This window comes from Sprattus sprattus (genome assembly GCF_963457725.1).
Source record: "Sprattus sprattus genome assembly, chromosome: 2".
NCBI lineage: Eukaryota > Metazoa > Chordata > Actinopteri > Clupeiformes > Clupeidae > Sprattus > Sprattus sprattus.
The window spans coordinates 41,495,558-41,510,772 of record NC_137921.1 but is presented as its reverse complement, the minus strand read 5'-3'; the positions used below and the strand labels follow the sequence as shown (position 1 = coordinate 41,510,772).

Below are 15,215 nucleotides of genomic sequence, written 5' to 3'. Positions count from 1 at the left end.
ACCAGAGGATGGGGGACCAGGCTTACATCATCATCATCAGGGGAAAGTGTTTCCTCAGACTGTTGTTTTTATTATGCCATTGGAGAAAGTGTGCCAATGCTGATCCTTCAGCAGCAGAGGAGGCAGCAGCAGGACTGTGCCATGAGTCGAGTTTAATCCTTGTTTTTTTTTTTTTTTTTTTTTAGTTCATTCAGAAGGGAATTAAGTTATCAAAAAAAGAGTCGTCACTGGTGTGACCTTACAGACAGCTCTCGGCAAGCCTCAGCTGACAACGCACAAACACACACACACACACACACAAACAACAATACACACTCTTCAGTACACACAATCAAACAATACACACAAACATTGCTGGCATCAAGTGTCATCCAATGTGAGTATAAAAGGGCCACCATTTTGAACGAAACAAAGACAGGACGAGAACATGGCCGCCTCACAGGAAGCAGGAGGGACAGGACGAGAACATGGCTGCCTCACAGACAACAGGAAGGACAGGACGAGGACACAACCGCCTGACAGGAAGCAGGATGTGCAGAGGCCAAGATGGAGGACAGTCAGGATAGCGGCGCCGGGGGCGTCTCACACACCTCCTCCAGCTCCACGTTCAGTACTGACATAAACGTGGCCTGGGATTCTGCAACACACACACACACACACACACATACAAACACATATGATATGATATAACAACATTCATACCTGAACACATTAGACTGAGGACAACCACTGATAAGTGTTTTTCACAGGGATTAATACAGTTAACCTGCCCAGTTTCCCACAGTGATTTATATAGTAAGTCGGCCCAGTTTCCCAGGCTTGAGTAGAGGTCTGGGTGTGTTGTTTAGTCTCTCATTTGTGTACACAGTACATGTTTCGTGCAGCAAGACCTCTCTTGCGCGACTCGTTGATGTAGAGGTGCATGAACTCTCGTCCGAACATCTCCCTGTCGTCCTCTTCTTCAGGAACGTCCGCCTTCGCTTCCGGCAGGGACACGTCACACGACAGAGGGTTGTCTCGGAAATTCACAAACCTGTCCACAGGAGTTTTTCATTTTTAGGATTTTAAATTTTAACAATCATTAAGGACTTTGGTAACACTTTATAATAACCCTCCGTAATAAACCATTTATGAAGCATTTGTTCATAGTTTGTTTATCATTTACAAATCGTTATCCCAACATTTACAAACCTTAGTAATGTATTTGTAAATGAGTAGTAATGTATTTATGAACCTGTTTTCTAATGATCTATAAGAGTTTTTTATAAGGACATTAGTTAGCAATTTATAAATGAGTATTAATGTATTTACAAACATTTTTCAAATGCTTTTCTAATGATCTATAATATCATATATAAGGACATGAGTAAGCTGTTTTGAAATGAGTACAGATGTATTTATGAACATGTTTCAAATGATTTTCTAACGATCTAAAAGATCATTTATAAGGACATTAGTAAGCTATTTGTAAACGAGTAGTCATGTGTGTATGAACATTTTTCAAACCATTTTCTAATTATTTATAAGATCATCAATAAGGTATATAATAATGGTCTGCTCACATTTTGTAAATAATTTACAAATGATTAAGCAAGCAAGTTTAAATGAGTTAGTAATGCTTCATAATATCCTTTATAAGGTATGTGCTGATGGTCTGCTCACCATTTATGATTCATCATGAATAATCTTTGTCATGCATAAGCTATCGTCCAATTCATACGTGAAATAATATATGTGAGCACATGTAACACCTTAGTTTATGCTTAATATAGGTTTTTAGAAACCATTTACTTACCATTAGTAACGTGTTTCGCATGGGTTGATATGAAGTGGGCACTGTCTATACTTTATACGCATTTACAAATGGCCAGTAACTGAGGAACATACTATAGAAACCATTTACTAACCATTACTAAAGTGTTTTGCATGGGTTAATATAAAGTTGCCACTGTCTATACTTTATAAGCATTTACAAAAGGCCCGTTACTGAGGAACATACACTATAGAAACCATTTACTTATCATTAGTAAAGTGTTATGCATGGGTTGATATAAAGTTGAGACTGTCTATACTTTATAAGCATTTACAAATGGCCTGTTACTGAGGGACATACCATTAGTCAACACTTCTGCAGCAACAACTCCAAAAATGACCTCAAACGTTAGATGGTTAAACATATCAATGGCAAAAACACACAACACAGCATCGAGGGAATGGAAAATTGGAAAACATTTATTTAAAAAACTACACTAACAATAAATTCACATTTAAACATGCATTCTAATATGCTAAACACAACAGCAACAATGGAACTTTAAATAAGGGGATCAGCTAGTTTTTTTTTTTATTTATTGCCAAAAGTTTGCCAGACTCTTTATATGCTTTTAATTTGGTTACAATGCTTTCGTCCCCCTCTATGGCATCCTTACACCTCTGTGTAAAACTAGAGAGCTCCTCCGTGGAGGAAGAGTCGGAAGAAGAGTCGGATGACGCATCGGAGGAATCAGGCCCTGACTTGGATGAAGCGCTTGAGTCGGTTTTCTGCGACTGGTGGACTGCCCTTGTCCTTTTTTCTTGCTGCTACAAACAGACAATGACAGAGGATGATTAGTGGAAAATATATGCATGTGGGTGGCACACTAGTAAGTGTGATGGTCTTTGGAAGATAGTTGTCTGAGTTCAAACTAGAACAGGTCGATGCAAACGTACGTGAGGAAATGACTAGTATGAAACCACTAGTGTCAATCAACAAAAACACGGAGAGTAATGCTAGCAGGAAAATACAATTATGCACTTACATCATCAGTAACGCATACGGCAACACAATGTTAACTTTATGTACTTAGCATTAGAGATTATAAGCACACGGTATTAGACCATGAGGACACGTATGGGCTGGCACGAAAAGGTTTCAAGTTCCCAAGTGTATTGTCAAATATGGCAAATTGACTTACTCATAGCCAGTTGTTCCCTCAGGAAGTCGCTCTCAAATAGTCATGTCTTTCAGCATCTCCTGCTGCCAGTCCAATTTCTGCCTGGCCATCTCCAGCTCATGGCGCAGTCTAGTTGACGTCAATTGGGCATTAGGAGCGAGTGTGGTCCTAGCTAAATGTTTGGGGGAAAGAATACAACTTTTCAATAAAAATGTTCACACCGCTAATTTCCAATAATCAGGTTAATCATATGCAAATTCAGCGAGAAGGGAAATAGTTTTGTTAGTCTAAGGTTACTAGCTACGAAGTGTAACAGGTGGAACCAACCATAGGAAAGAGTTATATTAAATGAAATGTATTATTTAATTAAAGCTTCAAACAATTATTTCACACTGAAACACTTTCCACCCTGTTCATGACAATATTCTTAACACAGATACCTGTCCTACTCACCGGTGAGTTCTTCTAACTGAAACAAAAGGCACAATAACCAGAACACAAAATATCATTGCCCCGTACCAACATGCACTAAATCCACTGTGTGTTAATAACACTAGCAACATACATTCATAAATGCAATAAACTTATATACATAAATTCAACAAAAGAACGTTTTGTCCATTAAACACATTACCCAATCAAAATTCAATGTTTTTCACATTCACTATGCTGTTCGTTGCACTGTTCTGTTCAACGTTTAGTTCAAAATGGTTGAGCCACGGTCATCAAAGTGTATGGAAATGTTCCCAAGATGCATATTACCGTCCCGGACACTTTGCAGCTCAACAACATCAATCAGTAGCGTGGAAGAGGGAGGGAGGGAGAGAGAGAGAGATAGCAAGTCTGCTCCACGCACATCAGGGGCTGTAGTGGTGGACACGGCTAGCTGTCCTCGTTCGTTGGCGTGGTGTAGTCTCCGATGTTGGCGACGAGCTAGTTTCTAAATATTAATACACTTTGCTAGCTAGCGAGGACATTCCACCTCACACTACAACGTGCTATACTTCTTAGCAGTAACACCGGGCGATCTTCAGAGCTGGTGATGTGAATTCTTGCTTCCTCCACACGGCCACTCTACCGTAGTTCATCCGTAACACGGACACTAACAGACCTAACAAACTTGGAGTTAAACTTGCAATTAACTGACTTATCCTACCGTCACTCTTTCTCAATCACATGTGAGCTATCCGGGCGCCGCCATCTTCTCTCTTAAAATTCTCCGTCTGCCCCTTGTCCCGCCCTCTCCGCTCACTCCATTGGCCAGTGCACCAACTTTCCAGTCACTGATTGGCTGGACCTATGGTCAAGTTCTGTGATGCTATTGGGTGTGGAACAGAGATTGATATCCCAAAGTTATCGCAGGGGCCAATGGAGAGAGCGGAGAGGGCGGGACAAGGGGCAAACGGAGAATGTAAGAGAGAAGATGGCGGCGCCCGGATAGCTCACATGTGATTGAGAAAGAGTGACGGTAGGATAAGTCAGTTAATTGCAAGTTTAGCTCGAAGTTTGTTAGGTCTGTTAGTGTCCGTGTTACGGATGTTACAGATGAACTACGGTAGAGTGGTCGTGTGGAGGAAGCAAGAATTTACATCACCAGCTCTGAAGATCGCCCGGTGTTACTGCTAAGAAGTATAGCACGTTGTAGTGTGAGGCGGAATGTCCTCGCTAGCTAGCAAAGTGTATTAATATTTAGAAACTAGCTCGTCGCCAACATCGGAGACTACACCACGCCAACGAACGAGGACAGCTAGCCGTTTCCACCACTACAGCCCCTGATGTGCGTGGAGCACGCTTGCTATCTCTCTCTCTCTCATACTCTCTCTCTCCCTCCCTCTCCCACGCTACTGATTGATGTTGTGGTAAGTAATACCCTCCCCGTTGTGACTCCACATCGTCAATGAGTTGCAAAGTGTCCGGGACGGTAATATGCATCTTGGGAACATTTCCATACACTTTGATGACCGTGGCTCAACCATTTTGAACTAAACGTTGAACAGAACAGTGCAACGAACAGCATAGTGAATGTGAAAAACATTGAATTTTGATTGTGTTATGTGTTTAATGGACAAAATGTTCTTTTGTTGCATTTATGTATATAAGTTTATTGCATTTATGAATGTATGTTGCTAGTGTTATTAACACACAGTGGATTTAGTGCATGTTGGTACGGGGCAATGATATTTTGTGTTCTGGTTATTGTGCCTTGTTTCAGTTAGAAGAACTCACCGGTGAGTAGGACAGGTATCTGTGTTAAGAATATTGTCATGAACAGGGTGGAAAGTGTTTCAGTGTGAAATAATTGTTTGAAGCTTTAATTAAATAATACATTTCATTTAATATAACTTTTTCCTATGGTTGGTTCCACCTGTTACACTTCGTAGCTAGTAACCTTAGACTAACAAAACTATTTCCCTTCTCGCTGAATTTGCATATGATTAACCTGATTATTGGAAATTAGCGGTGTGAACATTTTTATTGAAAAGTTGTATTCTTTCCCCCAAACATTTAGCTAGGACCACACTCGCTCCTAATGCCCAATTGACGTCAACTAGACTGCGCCATGAGCTGGAGATGGCCAGGCAGAAATTGGACTGGCAGCAGGAGATGCTGAAAGACATGACTATTTGAGAGCGACTTCCTGAGGGAACAACTGGCTATGAGTAAGTCAATTTGCCATATTTGACAATACACTTGGGAACTTGAAACCTTTTCGTGCCAGCCCATACGTGCCCTCATGGTCTAATACCGTGTGCTTATAATCTCTAATGCTAAGTACATCAAGTTAACATTGTGTTGCTGTATGCGTTACTGATGATGTAAGTGCATAATTGTATTTTCCTGCTAGCATTACTCTCTTCGTGTTTTTGTTGATTGACACTAGTGGTTTCATACTAGTCATTTCCTCACGTACGTTTGTATCGACCTGTTCTTGTTTGAACTCAGAAAACTATCTTCCAAAGACCATCACACTTACTAGTGTGCCACCCACATGCCTATATTTTCCACTAATCATCCTCTGTCATTGTCTGTTTGTAGCAGCAAGAAAAAAGGACAAGGGCAGTCCACCAGAGGCGAAGAAAAGTCAGTCGCAGAAAACCGACTCAAGCGCTTCATCCAAGTCAGGGCCTGATTCCTCCGACGCGTCATCCGACTCTTCCTCCACGGAGGAGCTCTCTAGTTTTACACAGAGGTGTAAGGATGCCATAGAGGGGGACGAAAGCATTGTAACCAAATTAAAAGCATATAAAGAGTCTGGCAAACTTTTGGCAATAAATAAAAAAAAAACTAGCTGATCCCCTTATTTAAAGTTCCATTGTTGCTGTTGTGTTTAGCATATTAGAATGCATGTTTAAATGTGAATTTATTGTTAGTGTAGTTTTTTAAATAAATGTTTTTCAATTTCCATTCCCTCGATGCTGTGTTGTGTGTTTTTGCCATTGATATGTTTAACAACCTAACGTTTGAGGTCATTTTTGGAGTTGTTGCTGCAGAAGTGTTGACTAATGGTATGTCCCTCAGTAACAGGCCATTTGTAAATGCTTATAAAGTATAGACAGTCTCAACTTTATATCAACCCATGCATAACACTTTACTAATGATAAGTAAATGGTTTCTATAGTGTATGTTCCTCAGTAACAGGCCTTTTGTAAATGCTTATAAAGTATAGACAGTGGCAACTTTATATTAACCCATGCAAAACACTTTACTAATGGTTAGTAAATGGTTTCTATAGTATGTTCCTCAGTTACTGGCCATTTGTAAATGCGTATAAAGTATAGACAGTGCCCACTTCATATCAACCCATGCGAAACACGTTACTAATGGTAAGTAAATGGTTTCTAAAAACCTATATTAAGCATAAACTAAGGTGTTACATGTGCTCACATATATTATTTCACGTATGAATTGGACGATAGCTTATGCATGACAAAGATTATTCATGATGACTCATAAATGGTGAGCAGACCATCAGCACATACCTTATAAAGGATATTATGAAGCATTACTAACTCATTGAAACTTGCTTGCTTAATCATTTGTAAATTATTTACAAAATGTGAGCAGACCATTATTATATACCTTATTGATGATCTTATAAATAATTAGAAAATGGTTTCAAAAATGTTCATACACACATGACTACTCGTTTACAAATAGCTTACTAATGTCCTTATAAATGATCTTTTAGATCGTTAGAAAATCATTTGAAACATGTTCATAAATACATCTGTACTCATTTCAAAACAGCTTACTCATGTCCTTATATATGATATTATAGATCATTAGAAAAGCATTTGAAAAATGTTTGTAAATACATTAATACTCATTTATAAATTGCTAACTAATGTCCTTATAAAAAAACTCTTATAGATCATTAGAAAACAGGTTCATAAATACATTACTACTCATTTACAAATACATTACTAAGGTTTGTAAATGTTGGGGTAACGATTTGTAAATGATAAACAAACTATGAACAAATGCTTCATAAATGGTTTATTACGGAGGGTTATTATAAAGTGTTACCAGGACTTTTTAAAAGTTAAAACATTAAACTTTACATGCTGTCTCATCCAGGCCTGCAGTCTAATTTTTAAGCCTACCTAAGGTTCCTCAAGCCCTCCATGAAGCTGGGGATGCCTTACCTGATCTCATGAGGCTGGGGATGCCTTAAGGCCAAAATATACTTTTACATTGTTACTCCGTTGTTACGCAGTTGCCTTAACGGACTTGTTTTAATTTATGGTTCTCTGACAGTTGAGGGTGTTGCAAAACAATACGGAAAAAAAATAGATGGAGGCCCAAACTCCGTTGTTGTTCGTATTTGTACACCTGTTAGGGGCGACAGTGGTACAGGAGGTAGAGAAGTCGTTTAGTAACCAGAAGGTTGCTAGTTCAATTCCTCACTGTCGAAGCGTACTTAACCCCCTAATTGTTCCTTTTGTGCAGTGTACCATCAGTGTAGATGTCAAATGTATATACATCCTTGTAAGTCGCTTTGGATAAAAGCATCTGCTAAATTACTAAATATAAATGTACATAAAATTGTTTGTTTGACTTTTTTTTGCTTAGATTTTTAAAAAGTTACAGAGAAAGACACTGCAATGTAAAAAACCTGTTATTGTAACTGAAAAATACATTTGCGAGATGTCTGAGCCAGCCATCTAATGTTGGCATACTTCTACCCACAAGGTCAACCGCGATGTATTGGCAGAGACGGATAGTTAAAAAAATTAGGAGGTGCACGTCAGGCCTCGGAGAGGGTTTGCCACGACGGCGAGGGCTCTGTGTCGCCGTAAACGGACGACCATAAATTACGCTTTACCTGAGCTCATGAGGCCGGGGATGTCTTACCTGAGGTAACTCATGAGGCTGGGGATGTCTTACCTGAGATAACTCATGAGGCTGGGGATGTCTCACCTGAGGTAACTCATGAGGCTGGGGATGTCTCACCTGAGGTAACTCATGAGGCTGGGGATGTCTTACCTTAGGTTAGTCATGCAGTCCATGAGCTTAGGGATGTCTTTGAGGCGGTTGCTGCTCAGCACCAGCGTATCCAGGCTGCGCATGCGAGTGATGTTGTCAGGTAGATGTTCCAGCTCATTCCGCTGCAGCCAAAGAGTGTGGAGCTTCTCCATCCTGCAGAGACAGGGATATCAGTGTGCATCTCACACGCACGCTACACCGCACTCTTAAGATCACAAACACATTTGGCAGCATTGGTGTAGGGAGCAGTACTATATAAAAACACATTTTGCTATATAAGTGTGTGTGTACATTTTTATGGGAAATAGACATGAAAACCCACATAATCAAAACATAAATCCCCACCTTAGTAAAGACAGACTGGAATATGATGATCTGGGTGAGAGGAGCTCTGTGTGAGTGGGTGTGTGTGTGTTTACCTGTCTATGTCTTCAGGCAGGTTCTGCAGCTGGTTGCTCCCCATGTCTAGCCACTCCAGAGCAGGCAGACTCACCACACAGTCTGGGATCTCGGTGAACAGGTTCATGGACAGGTCTAGGTGATACAGCTTCTTCAGGTTGCTGAGCTACACATGCATCAGTGGGCATACCAGTTCAAATCAAATCACTTAAAGACATTGTGGTCATTGTTGTTCTTCACAACAGTTATAATAATGACATATAATGCCCTGCATGTTTACCCAGGGATTCTAATATGGACAGTATGGATCTCCTGATTTTAATATGGATCTTCTGATTTTAATATGGATCCCCTGATTTTATTATGGACCTCCTGATTTTAAAATGGATCTCCTGATTTGTATATGGATCTCCTGCACTGCAGCAGATGATGATCCAGATCAGAGGCTAATGCATGCCTGGGGCAGCTGCTATATCAGCTGCCTGCTTCTGTGCTGGTGGTTCTCTCTGTAGGAACCTGTGTTAGCAGTTCTGTGTGTAGGTGTCTGCTGGTGGTTCCGTGTGTTAGTACCTGTTCTGGCAGCTGGTCCAGCTCCTGGTTCTTGGCCAGCTCGAGTTTCTCCAGACTCTCGCAGTTCCCCAGTTCCTCTGGGACGCTGTCCACACAGTTGAAGCTCAGTAGCAGCTCCCTTAGCCTGGTCAGCTTACCTGGGTTAGGGTTAGATAACAACTAGGTCACAACACAGGTCACAATATCTACTAACAACCCCCCTGCAACACAGATCACAACATCTGAGTAAATACAGCTACTCTCAAACCAAGACAAATCATGACATCTGCTGTTAAGCAGTAGTGAAAGGAGGAAGATTCTGGCAGTGAGACAGGAAAAAGGTTTCTGGCTGCGAGACAGGGGGAGGGTTTCTGGCAGTGAGACAGGTGCGATAGTCTAAGGTAGAATAAGAATAACAGTTATGTCTGTGATATAAGAGAGGTGGTGTTCCCTTCTGACCAATCTCTTTGGGGATCTCGGTAATGGCGTTGCGGGAGAGGTCGATCACGATGAGCTGCTCGAAGCTGGCGATGAAGCGGGGGATCTTCTGCAGGCCCGTGCGATGCAACTGCCACTCCTGCACCTCTGTGAGCTGCACCAGGGCATCAGGGAGGGTCTGCAGCAGAACACACGGTGCAGTGGAGAACATCAGCATTACAGCATTACAGACACAAAAACAACAACACACACACACACTAGCAGGGAGGCAACACACACACGCCAGCACACACACCAGCAGAGAGGCAACACACGCACACCAGCAGAGAGACAACACACAAGCACCAGCAGAGAGACAACACACACACTAGCAGAGAGACAACACACACACCAGCAGAGAGACAATACACACACACCAGCACACACACCAGCAGAGAGACAAAACACACACACCAGCAGAGAGACAATACACACACACACCAGCACAAATATTGTAGTAGATTAACACAGCACACATACTGTAGATTAACATGAAGGCTAGCCTGTAGTAGGGTGCATCAATATACACAGTTCCAGCATATTGATCTGTCTGGGTGCTCAAAGTGTTACCATCCATGCAAAAACAATAAATGCAAAATATTTTTGCGATACGTGGTGTTCATTTTTTTAAATCGTTCTCTGGTGCCACTTTGGGCTTTGGTTTCAATGTTTTGTTTCAAGAAGAACTACAATATGCACGTCCTGAAATAAATACCATCGCAAAAAATGCAAAATGTAAGAAAAAAAAAGGAGGCCCATTTTCATATTGTTCACATGCTGCGTTCCACCTCTAAAACTCAATGAATTTTCCCAAAACTTTGCAAAAGTCATTTGTATGAAAGTCCGAACAAAATGCAACCCCAGACGGTTTGATATGTTGAAATTTTTTTTTTTTGCATTGCAATTTGATGCACCCTAGCCTGTAGTCTAGCACATCGCACACAGACTTACATGAAGACTAGCCGGTAGTCTAACACGGTACACACAGATTAACATGACTAGCCGGTAGTCTGACACAGCACACAGACTACCATGAAGACTGTAGTCTAACACAGCACACACAGACTACCATAAATAGCCTGTAGTCTAACACAGCACACACAGACTAACATGAAGACTATAGTCTAATACAGCACACACAGACTAACATAAATAGCCTGTAGTCTAACACAGCACCCTAGCTACCTTCCACTCCTCCTTCTGTATGCGCAGGATGACTCGTCCGTCCTCCGTAACGATTCGCTCTCGGAGCTTGTTCAGGGTGATGCGGTCCTCCCATTCCCCCTTCAGCCTGCCGCACAAGGGTAAGACAGGCAGGAGTAAGACCCTCCCAATGCCGTACACTACTACTATAGTGTGTAGGTGTGAGACCCTCCCAATGCCGTACACTACAATAGTATGTAGGTGTGAGACCCTCCCAATGGCGTACACTACTTCAATAGTATGCAGTGCTTTAATATGCAGATGTGAGACCCTCTCAATGGCGTACACTACTGCTGTAATACGCAGGTGTGAGACCCTCTCAATGGCGTACACTACTGCTGTAATACGCAGGTGTGAGACCCTCCCAATGGCGTACACTATAATACCACGCAGGTGTGAGACCCTTCCAATGGCGTACACTACTGCTATAGTACAGCAGGCAACAGAAACTGTGGATAAACATGGTTGGGCTTTTCAAATATTATAAATGTTTCTTTGGTGTTTTCTACTGTACCTTCTCAGTAGTGCAGGTGCACCATGACAACCATCTTAGGTATCAGACTCAGTACCACAGCTACCATGACAACCATCTAAGGTATCAGGCTATCAAATCAGCTCTAGTGCTTTTTGTGACCACACACACTCCTCACCGTCCCACGGCTGCCTTGTCCCTCAGGTCTCTCTGCTTCTGCAGGTCATCTTTGTTCCTCTTGATCCGTGTCTCCCAGAGGGCCTTGATGGAGTTGACTGCTCCTGAGCACACTGCCAGGCCCGTCATGATGCCCCGTGGCAGTCACCACAGCCCCTCCAGCCCTCAGCTCTGGGCGTTACCCAGCAGGACAGGCAGGGGGCGACAAACACATCTACGTACTATGTTTACAGACACGCTGACCTCATTGCACAGAGTTCATTACATTAGTAACATTGAGCTATATTTACTTTAGAGAACTGTGTTTGAGATACTGAGTTTCCTGTTTTCAATGCATATCATCAATCAGTGCAAATGTAACTGTAAGATGAATTATTACACAATATATGGAATTGTACAGGTTAACATATCTGTCAAATCTGATAATTCTGACCTTGGGGAAATCGATAAAGAATGTTTTGGTTTGTACAAGTTTTCCATCAGAATGGTGCTATCGCCTACCTCTGTCATGATGTCACTGGTCAGCCATGACCCTGGGTCAGCCACATCTCAACCCCAGCAGTACGACTCTGACAGATCTCTTTCTCACACACACCGTCACAAACTTGCTGAAAGTGTGTCGGCTTGCCCTAACCTGCACACCTTCTCCCTGGGTAAGCTGTGGTGTGTGTGTGTGACTGGTGTGTCCTAGAAAAGGGGACCTCTGTGCCCGTGATTGGTGTGCTCGAGGGAGACGTGGCGGGCGCTAATTTTAGCAGGAAAGAACACTGGGAATAGCGGGGTCACATGTCAGATTTGGCACGACCGCAGCTGTCCCCTGACGCGTACCGCCACTAGACCTTAAGAATAGAGCAATAAGGAACAGGCCTGTAGCTGCTGCAATTCTGTGTTCTATCAACAACAGCATAGATACACCAGATACCACACAGGTGTAATTGTGGCTTTATGACGGTAAATTAAGACTGTCTCACCCTCATGTGTGAACTCATTATAGACACTGTTATGTGTGTATATTACAGACAGTCAGTCTTCACAAAAGTGATTAGCCCATCAAAAACAAATATTCAGCATCAGTGCCATATTTATTTAATTTGTCCCATGTCGTTACGTTAAATGACCGGACTATTTGCGGAAGGATAGGAAATATGTGAATTAGAAGCACAAAACTTGTTGCCAGTGGCAGCTAGTGATGTGTCGGTCGCGAACGATCCGGCTCAAAGAGCCGGCTCTTTGAAGTGAACGATTGGAACCGGCTCTACGATGGGAGCCGTTTTAAGATCCTATTTGGGAGCCGGTTTTTTTTCTTCAGTTTTTCGCTCTCTCCGCCTCCCTGTCGCTGTGCTTGTGCTCTGCTTTAAGTTCTTTTTCTCCTGCGGTGCCTCGCTGTCTCTATAACGCAAAATTTACTCAGTGCACAGTTCATGCTTGCGCGTGTTGTCATGAGCCTGCCATTTGCTTGGCAGATAGAAAGCTGTTTCCCTAACAGAAAGTCTGAAGCTTGAAGTTATTTTAAAACCTTTGCTTGGGTAGCACTGTTAAACTGAGCAGACATGCAGACTAGTAATCTCATCACGTAACATTCTTTTTTTAAAACAATCACATAGTATTGCATGTTTTACTGTGGTAGAAAATACGTTAGCTTAATGCTAACATATATGGGAAATCCTATAGAGACCGCGCTAGGTATTAGCATCAATTAATTCACGTTAATGTTTTTGTATGAGCCTGGCATTTGTTCTGCAGATAGATAACAGGTTCCCTAACAGAAAGTCTGAAGCTTGAATTTCTTTTCAAACCTTTACTTGGGAAGCACTGTAAAATTGAGTAGACATGCAGAATATTTTAGTAACCTCATCTCGTAACATTCGTTGATAGTAGAATGCAGGCTGCGAGGCTCGCGTAAAGGCCGAATTATGCTCTGTTTTAGACGTAACGCCTAAGCACGTAATTTACACAAGGAACTTGTTTTAGACAAGTTTTGATTTAAGGTTCGTTTTAGACGCAGAGCGTGTTGCAAGGCTTGTGTTGCGTGTTGCAAAGCAAATTGACGCCAGAACTGTAGATTTATTTTGAGTTAAGTAAGCCTATTTATTGCAGCAGGACAAAGGAAAAAAACTTACCGGAGAATGAAAGTGTAGTGGGCGAAAGGCTTGATGTTATGAATACATGTGTTACACAAAATACAAATGTTGGCAATTCAGTACCAGTGGCGAAAAAGACATGACGCAAAAGTTCGTTTATTGACATCTTTTAATGACTGCGACAGGCTTTAAAACGATGTGTTTATGAGTTACATTATTTAAGATGAGGTGGTAAACGGTGAGGGAATCTCATCATGTTGTCAATGCTTGTAACTACAATGGTGCTGGCCATCAGTTAAGCCCACGTTAATGTTAACTTTTGTATATGAGCAGACCGGGCTCATTCTATCAAAATCGCGGGTGCAATTGATTGATTCACGTCAATATGAACTCAATGATTGATACTACCATGACTCACAAGTGGTGGAAAATGAATATGAAAGTATTTGTTCGTGAATTAGCACATTTTCTCCTAACAATCGCGGGTGAGAATGGGATATTCTCTAAGGTAACGGCAGGTTACTGTTAACTTTTGTATATGAGCAGACCGGGCTCATTCTATCAATGTCGCTGGTGCAATTGATGATTCACGTCAATATGAACTCAATGAAAGATATCACCATGACTCACAAGTGGCGGAAAATGAATATGAAAGTAGGCCTACCTATTTGTTCGTGAATGACCACATTCTCTCCAAACAATCGCGGGTGAGAATGGGATATTCTCTCCATAAATTCGCGGTAATTTAAGCATTCTATAAGTGTTTAAAGAGGATTTGTAAAGGAGTTCATGTCTTTGGACCTCTTCTGTTATGTTTGTTCCTAATCCATAAGAAAAGGCTTGTGAGACGGTCTGCAGGGTATTCATGATTTTAAAAAATGTCTGGGTCTAAAAAAGGCTGTAGTATGCTATTAACCCGGAAACGTGAGACTCTGTGAAAGGTTGTGGTAGCCAGCCAATCACAGCCTTTGCGAGCTGTGTAGGGCCGTAGTGTTTTAGTCGCATAGTCAGGAATTTTGGGCGACGCACTTAAGCACGTAAGGGGGGATATTTTACCCCGCAAGGGGGGGTTATGTATCTTACGTGCTTACGCGTTACGTCTAAAACAGAGCATAATTCGGCCTTGAGACCTTACGTAAAAAATGACGCAAGTGTAGAAAAAGGGGCCGACGCACGCAAGACGTGAAAAGTCGCGCAAGGGACAATTGAATAGGCCTGTGTGATAATGAGTGGTGACAGAAAACGGAGCAAAATCTGGACTCATTTTAATGCTACGTCAGACTCGTAGATTGCCTACTTTTCTGTATTGTGGTGGGTGTTTGTATTTATATTTAACTGTTAAATTCAAGTTATTTTTTTGGAAGTGGTGCTATTTTGTGATAATTTAATTGGCTATAATAAAGGTTTTATTCATAAAGCATTGTAATGCTGCATTTT

At 41.7% G+C, this 15,215-nt stretch overlaps 1 protein-coding gene across 2 annotated transcripts; it reads right to left on the bottom strand.

Annotated features, from left to right (window-relative positions):
- lrrc39 (leucine rich repeat containing 39) lies at positions 1-12,387 on the bottom strand. Of its 2 annotated transcripts, none has more exons than XM_080832373.1 (9): positions 12,199-12,387; positions 11,699-11,911; positions 11,031-11,136; positions 9,828-9,984; positions 9,390-9,526; positions 8,840-8,985; positions 8,421-8,573; positions 891-1,033; positions 1-637 (listed from the first exon to the last, which is right to left on the bottom strand). In XM_080832373.1, the coding sequence occupies exons 2-9, from the start codon at positions 11,824-11,826 to the stop codon at positions 558-560; spliced, it is 1,050 nt and encodes a 349-aa protein (XP_080688499.1). In that variant the 5' UTR covers positions 11,827-11,911; positions 12,199-12,387; the 3' UTR covers positions 1-557. The 2 variants fall into 2 exon arrangements, with proteins under 2 accessions (XP_080688499.1, XP_080688498.1); XM_080832372.1 differs by having other exon boundaries at positions 2-637; positions 11,699-11,868.
- Between the last annotated feature and the right edge of the window lie 2,828 nt (positions 12,388-15,215).